A 13,964-nucleotide genomic window follows, 5' to 3' on the forward strand; every position below is an offset into this window, starting at 1 on the left:
CTGTATTGTTCACTCCTCATAGCAAACCCTGTGAAAGAGATACTATTACCATCATTTTACATCTAAGGAAAATGAAGCAGATCAAATGTGAAATAACATATGTAAAACACTTAGAAGAATGCCTATTAGTAAATAATAATAAATGTTGGCTGCCATTTACTAAAGACAGTTGCATAGAAGCTTTTGGTACACATAACCATCCTAATTTAAAAGTGTATGTGGTAAACTGGTCAACTGTTCTTTATTCTGATCTTATTCTTATGAAATGATGATAAGCACAGAATTTTTTTTTCTTTTAAAAGTCTCAGCTTGGTGAAATAAAATTATGACATTCCTTTTATTTCCCTGAATTTTTTTAAATTAATGATATGAGAAAATAACTTTCTTGGAAGTCATTGGAATATAATCTTAATGGCATTTAGCATGGCCTGAAAGGAAGGATCAGCTGTGGTCTGAGGCCAGACACTCCAGACCTTAGTGACCTGCTGAGCTGGGGACACAGAGCCCGAAGCCTATCCTCAGCACAATCCACAGATGTTCCCTTGGTGCTCAGTGTGAGGTTAGAGCAGGGTCATTTCAACAGTGCCATGTGCTGGCACCAGAGCAGAGGCCCTTTGTGGCCTTCAGGAACACCCCACCCCTCAATTCTCAGACCCTTGAAAATGACAGAAAATGAGCTCCGGGCAGAAACTCCTCCTCAGGTATGCATGCCGGGCTCACAAGTCCAAGGGTCCTTCATATTTTCAGATAGTGAATATTTGAAACAACTTTCTATATCATCAACATGTCACAGCTGACAAGAAGCAAATAAAATAAAATGTCAAATGAAAACAAATGGAAAATAGGGGGAGGAGTAATCATTTAAGTCATGATTGCATTGTATCAAGCATTTCTAGCAATCTTTGTTATAGTTGATTAAATAACAAGGCTTCCCTTTTCATAGCATTGCTACATATTTGTTTTTCATATATTAACTGTTTAATATTGTGGTAGAATAATGTGAAAAACTTTTAAAGTATAGCATAATTCAATTAAGTTAATTGAACACATTTACTGTGTGCCATCCCTCACAATTATGTTGAAGCACTGAGAACCTGAAAGGCAATAATAATGCATTAGTCAGGAATACCAGCCTTAGAGTCAGGCAGATGCTCTACCTACTTTTTTCTCTCATCTTTGCTACTACAAACTCTGTGACCTTTGGTAAATAGCTTACCCTTTCTGTGTAATTAGATACATTTATGTGTCTAATTATTTATATTAATTATTAAGTATTATTAAGTACTATTAATGTATAATTAGATACATCCATATAGGATGAACCGAAATTATATACATGTAACGTTTATGTAACTATCCTTTAAGGAAAGTTTTGATTTTACTAAGCACTTTATTCCATCTCCAAAACAAAAACCCACAGCCTGCTATATCAGCAGGCAATGGGTAATGAGTTAGGCCGTTCTCACACCGTTATAAAGAACTACCTGAGACTGGGTAATTTATGTAGAAAAGAGGTTTAATTGACTCACAGTTCCACAGGCTGTACAGAAAGCATGGCTGGGAGGGCTCAGGAAATTTACAGTCATGGTGGAAGGCTATGGGGAAGCAAACACGTCTTATCATGGCAGAACAGGAGAGAGAGAGAGACAGGAAAGGGGAAAGTGCCACACACTTTCAAACAACCAGATCTCCTGAGAACTCCATCGCTAGAAAAGCAAGGGAGAAGTCTGCTCCCGTGATTCAATCACCTCCCACCAGGCCCCTCCTTCAACATGTGGGGATTACAATCTGACATGAGATTTGGGTGGAAACACAGAGCCAAACCACGGCAGGTATATATCTGAAGCTCCTGTGGAAAGAAGGAAGAGAGAGCTTATTTCACATACCACCCTGTAAAATAAGACATCCAATTGGCCATTCCCATTCTCTGCCAAAGTTTCTTACTCTATGGCCTTCCTGCCCATCAAAGACCCATGCTTGAGTACTACTCTGCCCTGGGCTCAGCCTCTTCTCTTTCTCATTTCTGGAACAAGCATATCCCTTTTCTGTCCTCATAGAGGAGAGCTCTGCCTCTCTCTCATATGGTGGCTAGTCTAACACAGCTGCTGCAGACCCAGTTTCCACAGACGGTTGCCAACATTCACCCAGTATAATTTTCTTCATATAATTAGATTCATAAAGTATTTATTGTGGTGCCTACAACACAGTAAGTTTCCTGTAAATCTTAGATGTTATACTATGTTTTCATTAGAAGTGAAAATAATAGCATTGATGAACTGATATTAAGTATGACAACTGGTCTAATTTCTTGCAGTTCTCAGAAGAACGAGTGTCCTACTATCTATTTGTAGATAGTCTAAAACCTATTGAACTACTGGTTTGTTTTTCTGCATTGGTACGCTGGGGGGAGTATGGAGGTAAGAGGGCTCTGAGAAAATGATAGCCTTAAAAGCCTAGATCATGTTCACGCTAGGGAACATGCAATAATAAGATTTTTAGAGGCCGGGCGTGGTGGCTCACACCTGTAATCCCAGCACTTTGAGAGGCTGAGGCAGGTGGATCACCTGAAGTCAGGAGTCCTAGGCCAGCCTGGCCAACATGGTGAAACCTTGTCTCTACTAAAAATACCAAAATTAGCCAGGCGTGATGGCACGCACCTGTATTCCCAGCTACTCAGGAGGCTGAGGCAGGACAATGGCTTGAACCCAGGAGGCGGAGGTTGCAGTGAGCCGAGATCGCGCCATTGCACTCCAACCTGGGCAACAAGAGTGAAACTCTCTCTCAAAAAAAATAAAAATTTTTAAAAAATATTTTTAGAAGACCGTGGATGGAGGAACTTCCTCCCTTTCCAGAGTTTCTCCAGAGTCTCACAGGACCACCTACACCACCTCCTCTGATGCTTTTACCCCACAGACACCAGGGATCATGCTCACTGCTGCCACCTGCACCTCTTCTGGTTGTACTATCTGTTCACCTTTTTGGTGTACTTACTCAATCTGTTATTGTTGTAGTTGTTGACCTATAAATGTCATCATTCTTAATTATTTCAAAATCTATTGAAAAACAAACTATTCTTCTTTGATTTGACATTCCAACAATCTTTTCCTCTATCGCACCTTGGTCCCCTACTTTCATGGTTACCTTGTAGACTTTAAGTTTACCAATTTGTGCATCATCTCAATCATCTCAATTTCAAGCACCCCACTCCCCGCTCACTGCTTGACTCTCTAGTTCACTCTACAGAACTCCCACTCCTACAATTTTGGAAGCCACTGGGACTTTCATTACTATCTACCCTGCCACTTTTTTCTCTGTCCATCACAGAGATAGCCTCCACACATTTGCTCTTTTTACCCCCTCATCTTACTTTCCTGGAAAAACTTCACTATTGGTTAAACTTGATGCATATCCAACCCACAGTTTCAAGAGAGCAGCTGAATGTGATTGGAGGGGAGAAAAACAGACACACTGGCTGGCCCTGCTTACATTTGAGGAGCACAAATCTCAACGAGGCCTTAGGCACTGCCAGTATTTCTGTCATTCTTTTATTCTCCCACTCTTATTTATTGCTGTAGATGACCTATTGCAAACCCTCAAACATTCTCTCTCTCTTCAAATCTTCAACACCTACTCTTACTCTCACTCATGTTCAGATGATGACCTTGCTGCTGATCTCACTGAAGAGACAGAAGAAATCAGAAAGGATTTTTGCTTTCAGAATTTGTACCTCCCTTTCCCACAATGAACTCTCTCAAAATCTAGGCCACCTTCCTTCTGTTCTAATGGATAGACAATCTCTGCTCCTCTACAAGGCCAAACCCTTGCATACACACACACACACAGGCACACACTCACAAAACTTCATTCTTTTATTCTTTGGCCTGTTTTGTTAAAGAATTTTTCTTCAGCTCAAATTAACAGTACATGGCACTGTAAATGTACAATAAGTATTTCCCAAATGCTTAATACCGAATGTTTTGTCAACATGCAGGGCAGAGATTTTTTTTAAACTGAAATATCGTCAGTGTTTTGAACGGTGTCTAACATAGAGCAGGTGGCTAGAAAATACTTGTTGTATAATAAACTTTCCAAAATTTAGTGATCTAAATTTAGTGCATCTACCAAACCAAAAGCTCTGAAGCCACACCATGTCCCAGAACATTTAAATTCTATAGGCATGCAGGCATTTCAGGTAATGTTGTGAACTTATATCCTCAACTCCAGTGTTTTCTGGAAATAGGGGGGAAATTATTTTGCCCTCAGTCATCGATGAACAATTAGCCTATATTATTTATCCATTTTTAATAAAAAACTTGATATTAAATTTAAACTTTGTTAATTGCTTGCTATTTCTACATAATGTCAAAGACTGAATCAAAGATAAAAATTTTGATAAACAGGTTGGGCATGGTGGCTCACTCCTGTAATCCCAGCACTTTGGGAGGTTGAGGCAGGCAGATCACCTGAGGTCAGGAGTTCGAGACCAGCCTGGGCCAACATGGTGAAACCCTGTCTCTACTAAAAATACAAAAATTAGCCAGGGGTGGTGGAAGGTGCCTGTAATCCCCGGTACTCCAGAGACTGAGGCAGGAGAATTGCTTGAACCCAGGAGGTGGAGGTTGCAGTAAACCGAGATCGCACCACTGCACTTCAGCTTGGGTAACAGAGTGAGAATCTGTCTTTAAAAAATAAATAATTTTTTTGATAAACAGTGGGATATTTGGATTTATTTTTTACACTATTTTAGAGAAATCTCTTATTTTTCAAGATGTAATATGTTTTCTTCCTTTAAAATTGTATCTAGAAGGATATTGTAGTTATTACCATAGAGATAATAAAAGCGATGCTATACTACAGTGAAAAATGTCCTCCTGATTCTAATTTTCCTATTCCTGATTTCTTCACTTGAGAGGATTGTTACGAGAAAGAATATTGAACAGGGAGGAAGACCTAAGTGTTATTTCTAGTAATTTACCTGGAGTAATTTCTAATGTTTTATGAACATTTTAGTAATATTTCTAATGCTTGATTATTGTTATTTATGTTGTTACTTAATAAAAAAAGACAGTACTAGTGAATGCCAACTACACTTTCACGATCAAACTTTAATACCTTTTTACTTATCTTAAAGCCTTAACAAAAGACAGTCCTCCCATAGAGCCTGGACTTCTCACAGCTGAAACGTTTTCTTGGAAATCCCTGAAACCAGGCAGTCTTGTTCTGAAGATTCACACATATGCTACCAAGGCTACAGTGGTTCGTCTGCCTGTTGGGTATGAAGTGGCTTCATTTTTCCCATAATAAAAATTGTTTGAAGGCTTGCAAATTGTTGGTTACTAAAGAAGTAAACAATATGGACTCTAAGACATTGTTTCTTAAAGCAATTTCTCAAGGCATATGTCCATGATTATTATTCTTGAGAAAAATAATTCCAAAAAACTACATTGAGAAATACTGTACAATGAATATCCCTTTGGGAGATTCATAATTGTCAAAGATTCTGGGAATATATTTAGTCAACAATACTGCTTGAGCTTGTTTAACCCAGCATTTTCTAAAATTAATTTATAAATATTATACACATAACATTTATAATATTTTAGTATGAATTTTCTCATAAATATTTCTTATAAGTTTTCTCACCAATATAATACTTAGCAAAAACCTTGATTTTATTTAAATGCAAATTGAGAAATATGCATTTTCCCCTACCAATCTAGATTTTCTTGTGGCTTATTTTTGTTAGATATTATTTTTAATTCAGATAAAGCTGGTTAAACACATTAGTTTCAATTTTAAAGAAAATACATATAATGGAAAAGATTTTATTTTGATGAATAAAATTCAAAATGTTACCTCAAATTTCAGAAGAAATATTTTCACTAGGCTTTGAAATAAACATTTTCACTAGCTTTTACTTTTTTCCCAAGATCAATCATGCTAATTCTATGTGATCAATGAAAAGCTACGTCTCTTATGCAAAAAGCAAAGCCTCAGCAACAAATGCTAAAATAAATGTGTCAAGCATCTAGTACTTCTACAAAATACTACATTTTGAAACTTTGACATTTCTCACATCTCCCCTTTATACTCCAGCAAATCAAATTACTCTGTCTGAGTGCTTATTCATTTGAGACAACCAAGGACAAGGAATTTAATAAAGAATCTTCTTATATCCGCTTTTCCCCCCACAGAACCTAAACCATCAGCATGTATGTTTTGAACATGCTCTAAATCTGTAGTCCCCAACTCCAGAGCCATGGACTGGTCCTGGCCCGAGGCCTGTTAGGAACTGGGCCACGCAGCAGGAGGTTAGCGGTGCCTGAGCTCTGCCTCCTGTTAGATCAGCAGCACCATTAGAGTCTCATAGGAGCGGGAATCCTATTGTGAACTGCACATGCAAGGGATCCAGGTTGGACACTCCTTATAAGAATCTAATGCCTGATGGTCTGAGGTGGAACAGTTTCATCCTGAAACCATCCCCAAACCAAGTCCATGGAAATATTGTCTTCTGTGAAACCAGTCCTTGGTGCCAAAAAGATTGGAGACGGCTGCTCTAAATGCTCAATAACTGGAGGACCATGAATATCCCTGCTCTCACCATACAACAACCTGGTAGAGGAGACACGATTAACATACATGAAATGATGCATTTGTGAGAAAAAGACTAGGAAGTCTACACAGCCCTATACCTGCTTGAGTTTTTCTTGTTGTCAGGGAGAAATCAAGACTAGTCTTCACACCATGACTGCAGTGTGTGGGAGGTCACTCCAGCATGTACTGCAGAGAAGTTTGGTATTTAGCCTAACTATTTTTGTCCTACATAATAAGTAAAGCGTAGATTTCATGATCCCGTAGGGTTCTTATAGAGTGCGAATTCAAAGATCCTTATCTCATCTGTGTTAAAAATTGAACTCTTCCCTAACCTTTGACTTCATTTGAGTTCCAAAGTGTGAATAAGAAACTCACAGGTCAAATGCCACCACCCAGGAAGCACTCGGTTCTCATCTGGCATCCCTTCTCTTTAGGAGACACATGCTACTCTTCAACGCATACTCCCCAGTAGGACACTCCATACACATCTGCAGCATGGTGTCATTTGTCATTGGGGATGAACACGTTGTGCTGCCCAACTTTGAACCAGTAAGTATTTTTGCAACAGCAAGTTATTTATTTATTTATTTAGAGATGGAGTCTCGCACTGTTGCCAGGGCTGGAGTGCAGTGGCATGATCTTGGCTCACTGCAACCTCTGTCTTCCAGGTTCAAGCAATTCTCCTTGCCTCAGCCCCCCAAGTAGCTGGGATTACAGGTGCGTGCCACCACACCCTGCAGATTTTTTTGTATTTTTATTTGAGATGGGGTTTCACTATGTTGGTCAGGCTAGTCTCAAACTCCTGACCTTGTGATCTGCCTGCCTCAGCCTTCCAAAGTTCTGGGATCACAGGCATGAGCCACCGTACCCAGCCACAACTGCAATTTTTATGTGCTTTATTTTCAAATATTTTGAACTAAACACATTTTTATTTTATACTCAACTTACTTTTTTTACCTTTTAAAACTATTACGTATACTCTGCAAGAAATCCCCACATGCAACCATGAAGTCTATAATGAAGTCTGAACCCTGTAGGTATACAAGTGAAATATGTATACTTTTCTCTAACAACTGCTCTCACCTCTACTCTGTTGAATCTCTTTTCATATCTGTTAATATCTTAGTTAGATCCCATGGCATCATTGGTTCTTTGGGGTATAAATATCAGTGCAGTCCTTTTTAATAGAGTTTAAAATTTTGGTCTCTTTCTCTCCTTTCATTTCTTCCTTTGCCTAAGGAATCTGGAGCATGTGTCTGGGATTTAGCAGGGAAGGAGTAGCTCAGAAGGTTCTGTCTCTTCACCTTCGTCTCTTCTCATTCTTCTTGGTCTCTTCTCCTTGGTTTCTCTTGCTCTTCTGTTCTGACGGGGTCTGAAAGAAGAGATGAGGTCAATGGGACCAGTATGCCCCCTAAAATCTTCCCTTGGTTTTAGATGTCCTTTGTACACATGCATTTGGGAGAATATTTGCAGATGGCCTTCCCACTGCTTAATTCCTGATGCTTCCTCAGCTCTAACCCTTTCCTACCAAAAAAAAAAAAAAAAAAAAAAAAAAAAAACAATTCCAAATAGCACAACCTTGTATTGATGGGATTCTCTAACCCAGCCAGCAAATTTCGTGGCAAGCAGATGGCTCCCACACGTCACACTCATGCATTCTTCCTTGTCTGAGCAGTGGCTGTGCAAGAGTTCCCAGGGCTGCCTCCTCTGTTTGCTGTGCCATCTCTCACTAGCTCTCTTTCTCTCTTGCTCAACAGCCACAGCAAGATCACACAGATCAGCAAGTTCATTTTAGACACAGATGTCACTTATTTCCCTAACTATGTTTATCTTGCTTATTCCAAGTTGTCTTTTTAAGAAAATAGTTCTGCTTTATATAGTACACATTGTCAGTTTGTTGTCTTCCTTTAGATAATTTATCTCCCCAGGTGTTTATTTATTTTGGTCTGTGAGCTCACATTTCCCTGGAGATATCACTTCCTGATGTTGAAAAGATTGTTGGAGCTCGAGTCCAAGAAGCAAAAGAGAATAGACTGACCCAAGGGCAGAGAGACTAACGCTACTTAGAACCATAATTGATCCCTATCTAATATTTGACCAGAGAACTTTTCTGGTCATGGTTTCACCTTAGGGAGAAACACCACTGAGGTGAAGCTTTCTGTAGGCTTTGTGAGGATTCTAAGTCAGTGTGTTCCAGTAACGAGTCAGTTGCATCTGCTTCCATCAGTTTCTCACCCTAGCAAGGCATCTGTGCTTCAGGTGCACTTGCTGGGCCATTCCTCAAAATTTCAGGAGAGAATCGGGAATCATGATTGCACCATGGTGCCCTCTAAGGGGAAAAAAGTTGTTTTGTTTTGTTTTGTTTTTTCCAATTTTACTTTTTTCATGCTGCTGCCAGGCAACTCCAGGACCACCCACCATACACCAACCACAACAGCTCCAAACACCTCACAGTTTTCTCCGATTTTTAAAAATTAGTTACTGCCTGAAATTCCTGTCTCCTTCTTGCTTTATGATTTTTTTAAGAGTTGATAGCAGGAGAGAGCCACCAGCCCATGCTAGGTCACCCTCTTGTCTTTATCTTTCTGGCTTTCTCCCTGAGATCTCTGTTCGTCAGTCCTCAAACTCCACACAGTTTTTTGTCAGACTAATCCTAAATGTCCTCAGAACTAGGTCTGGTTATTAATACAGTGGGGAAATTTTACGTGATCCCCAATATGAGATGAATATTCCTCCTACAGGTTCCCACTCAGGTAAGAATTGTGTTCCTTGTTTTTTCTGAGACTGCAGAATTTCGTAAAGCTGCCTTGATATCAAATCCTCTATAAAGAATTATTGAATCATATAGCAGAGGTTTCATATTTTAACAGAAATTAATTTGTATAAACTAGATGACACTTAAGGATGAGTGAGGATGGCTGCCATGCTTTGTCTTCACAGGAGAGCTGCCGATTTACGGAACAGTCTCTGTTGATTATGAAAGCTATTGGAAATGTGATTGCTAATTTCAAAGATAAGGGTAAACTCTCTGCAGCTTTGAAGGATCTGCAAACAGCTCACTACCCTGTCCCCTTCCATGATAAAGAACTAACTGCACAGCACTTCAGGGTAAGCTTGTTTGGGATACAATGTTCAGAAGAGGAAACTTTCTTTTCAAAATGGTATATCTTCCATTAGGTGACCTCCCAAATCAGAGCCAGAGAAAATATTTTGGATGGAGATAATATATTTGGGAAGTGATTTCAGAAAGCAGAAATGAGGGAGTAAAAAGAATGAAATGAGAAAGAGAAAGAAATTGATTAAAGGACATGACAACTACTGCTGTGGCTTACTGGGAATCAGCTATGCAGGGTGTCCTGAGGAACTATGTGGGACATCCCTTTAAATTTCCCACTCAAGGAGGGCAAGATGGTGGTGCTTCTCCACCAACTCTTTTCCCCACTGTTAGGTGGTTGCTCTCAAGGGCTTTGACTTCCTCACACTTACAACGTGTGCATCTGCCAGGCTGAGCAGCATTCTAGCTTCACAGGCAGCCTTGAGGGGGTGAAGCAAAGAGACTTCCTGGTAACCCCTTCACAAGGCACATATGGACCTGTCCACTGCAGCTGCACTAAAACCAGGTGGGCTTAGATCTGGCTTTTTAACACTCACACTATTGACATTTTGGGTCAAATAATTATTATTCTCTCTTCTTCAATTTTTTTGGAAGAGATTTAGAAAGATTTGTATTAGTTCTTCTTTAAATGTTTTGTAAAATTCAGCAGAAAAGCCATCAGGTCATGCACTTTTATTTGATGGGAGACTTTCTCTTTTTTCAAGAGATGGGGTCTTGCTCTGTCACCCAGGCTGGCTTGCAGCAGCATGATCATAGGTCATTGCAGCCTGAACTCCTGGGCTCAAGTGATCCTCCTGTCTTACCCTCCCAAGAGGCTAGGACTACAGGCATGCACCACCACACCTGGCTAATTAAAAATAAACAAACAAAAATTGAAGAGATGGGGTCTCACTATATTGCCTATGCTGGTCTTCAACTCCTGGCTTCAAGCAATCCTCCTGGCTTAGCCTCCCAAAGTTCTGGGGTTAGAAGCATCAGCATTGTGCCTGGCCAACATGGCATACTTGTTATTACTAATTTAATATTACCTGTATATGTATAGGAATTTGTCCTTTTCTTCTGGGTTATCCAACTTGTTGGCATATCATTTTACATAGTAGATTCTTATGATTCTTTGTATTTCTGCAGTTCATTTGTAATGCCCTGTAGGATGTTTAATAGCATCTCTGGTCTCCACCCTTTAAACACCTGTAGATTCCAGTTGTGACAACTGAAAAAGACTTCAGACATTGCTAGATGCCCCTGCAGGGAGGGGTAGCATTGCCAGATTTAGCAAATACAAATACAGGACACCCAGTTAAATTCTATTTTGTGTGTAAACAAACCATATGTGCAATATTTAGGACAGAAGTATACTACTGTCCTAGTATACTTCTAAAATTACTTACATAATTACTTATAAAATTACTTATATAAAAGCTTATTTTATCCATTATTCAAACTTGACTGGGTGCTTGGGGTTCTTGAGGAAATATAACTAGAAATAAAATCTCCCAACCTAGATGACCTGTTCACAAGGCAGAAGAAAAGGAAAACAATTTACTGTTGAATGAAGTTTAAGCCAGAAGATGGTGCACATCACAGACAATCTGCTAAGAGATTGCAAAGACAAAAACAAACAAAAATCTTACCCCAAGCAGATACAGCCCATTTCACACGTACCATCAAGATAAGCAATATGTAGTCCTCAAGGAAAAGACTCCATATCACCTCTTGCCACACAACATATTTCATCCCAAATTCACTTTGTATAGGGGTGACCATCTGTGTTAGGTAATTAGCTTTATCTAAAAGAAAAATACACTTGTAACACCTTCATATCAGCAAGGTACCTACCAATGGTAGTCTCCTACTCTCCCAAAGAAAACTTGGAAATACTGGTGCTATCTTCCATGATGATTAACATTTCAAATAAATGGTACTCAGGTCCTGGACAAAAACATTCCTGGGCTAATAAATGGGCAAGAGGCTTATTTAGCTTTTTAGAAAGATTTACTGGCCAACGTGGTGAAACTCCATCTCTACTAAAGATAGAAAAATTAGCCAGGTGTGGTGGTGGGCACCTGTAATCCCAGCTACTTGGGAGGCTGAGGCAGGAGAATTGCTTGAACCCGGGAGGCAGAGGTTGCAGTAAGCCGAGATCGCGCCATTGCACTCCAGCCTGGGCAACAGGAGCAAAACTCCATCTCAAAAATAAATAAATAAGATTTACATACATTTCTGAGAGAGAGAGAGAGGAACAGAGAGAGAGAACTTATCATTACAAGTGTCCTAAATGTAAATGCTCTAAGGCAAAGGATGTGGGGGAGTAATCTCTTTCCTTATTTTTCGTAGGGAGTGATTAAGCCCCTTATTTTTTAATTTGTACTTCCCCTTACAGTGTAATGTATTTAATTGGCAATGCTGCCTGAGGCGCAGATCAACCCCAGTTGAGAACTACTCACCTACAGCATGAGAGTAATATACAAGAAATATTTGCCATAATTCACCTGTAGAACAAGTCTGATAGTGCCCCCACCCTTAAGTAAACTCTTATCCATTCTTCAAGTTGGTAGCTGGTCACAAGGTCTAAAATTAAACAAATAAATAATGAAGTCACCATATGACAAAAAAAAAAAAAAAAGCTATAGTCTCTACAGCTACCACTGGCCTTGAGACCACAATCCGTATTCAACACCTGTCTCCTCTACCACCCATTCTAGATTGCCTTGTTTTGCAGCCAGTCCTTCTAGTTGTTTACCTGGTGAGTGATCCAGATTCTCCATCCTGATGGGTGCAGGATCTTGGCTACCTTACTGTAGCCAAGCCATGGTTGCTGCAATTACTCATTTACTATGGAAGCATTAAAAAGTATCCCAGCAAGTTTCAGACTAAATTCTCCCTGCTCCCTCAATGTAGCAGAAACCCTAATACCTCATGATAATCAATGTGAATTCTCCTCCTACCCTGTTATATTAACTCCTTTTTTTCTGCTTATCCACCAAGATGAGAGGCCCAAAGCAACCACACATATGTCATAGTTTAGTTTTATTGTAAATAATACCATATTCCCTGGTGGAATTATCCCTTGTTTTCTTCCCTCAAGAAATGTGTTCTGAAATCTAGCAAACCCGTTATTGTGGGGGAATCGGGCACGGAGTCTGCAAATGGGTCATGTCAGATGATGGGGAGAGAGGCCAATCTTACTTGCAACTTTTGAATCTCAGGCCTGTGTGTTTTAACTATGCAGATACAGCACCAGATATTGGTCTTTGGTTCCATATGTACGTACTTCAAGTGACATCTCCAGGCTGGCTTTTTAACCGAGCCTTCTATGTGTCATTGTAATCTACCAGGAATTTTATCAATTCTATGTATGGTATATGTTAGGACCAACATGTTCCAGACTATTCCCAGTGATTAAATCTTTACTGTATAATGCAACTCTTGATCCACGGGTATGTTAGCTGAATCCCATGTTTGTAAACCAGATTTTCTATAACCTCTTGGATGCTGGCCGAGGTACCAAGGACACAGAAAGCAAACTCATAGCTGAAGCAGGAGTCAATTCTTGTAAGGAATCAGTGACCCACCTAATGGAAGTCTAGTCCACTGAAAGCAATTTGCCACCAAGTAACTGACTGGACTTCTCAGGGGACTATACCATATCAAAGACCAGGGTCAGTTTCTGTTGCTGATAGGTTAGATGACTGAGCCTGGATGAAAGAGAGCCCAGGTGGTTGGTTCACCATTTCGTGCTACCAAGATTACTCCGCACGGGCTCAGTGTAGCTGGCCCTGATTTAATATGTAAGGGGTCTTGGTGAATGAATCACTTATGCAAAAGGAAGCTATTTTGGTAAAGTAAAAAAAAAAATCTCCATTTTATACTTAGATAATTACACAACTATGTGACATATGATGAAAAAGCTTTGTTTAAATAAGTCTAAAAGTTTTTTCAATATGAGGTTACTACTACCACTAAGTGATTAAAAAAACTCTAAGAAACATATTTTCATTTTATGTAGCATATGAAATAATAGTGTGTCTTACAATGGATGGCATCTTAGAATCAATAAAATAAGCTATTTAACTTGCTTAAGAACAAGGATAATGCTATTTTTTTACCTTATTCTTTACCTCCTCTACCAGTTTAATGCTGTATTTTCATTGAGTCTATATTGTAAACGTTGTAGTGATTATATTTTATTAAATTAGAAATAATCAAATGATAATTTTGGTCTCTTACTGGGCCAGTGAGACTTCAAAGAATCTTC

The 13,964-nt window shown here is 39.4% G+C and overlaps 1 protein-coding gene across 1 annotated transcript in view; it reads left to right on the forward strand.

Annotated features, from left to right (window-relative positions):
* ADGB (androglobin) overlaps positions 1-13,964 on the forward strand; it is a 208,058-nt gene that overhangs the window by 119,595 nt on the left and 74,499 nt on the right. The window contains exons 17-20 of the mRNA XM_004044802.5: positions 2,315-2,417; positions 5,132-5,273; positions 7,029-7,143; positions 9,535-9,702. Coding sequence (XP_004044850.4) covers positions 2,315-2,417; positions 5,132-5,273; positions 7,029-7,143; positions 9,535-9,702 — 528 coding nt within the window. The remainder of the gene's footprint in view (positions 1-2,314; positions 2,418-5,131; positions 5,274-7,028; positions 7,144-9,534; positions 9,703-13,964) is intronic.

This window comes from Gorilla gorilla, chromosome 5 (genome assembly GCF_029281585.2).
Source record: "Gorilla gorilla gorilla isolate KB3781 chromosome 5, NHGRI_mGorGor1-v2.1_pri, whole genome shotgun sequence".
Lineage (NCBI taxonomy): Eukaryota > Metazoa > Chordata > Mammalia > Primates > Hominidae > Gorilla > Gorilla gorilla.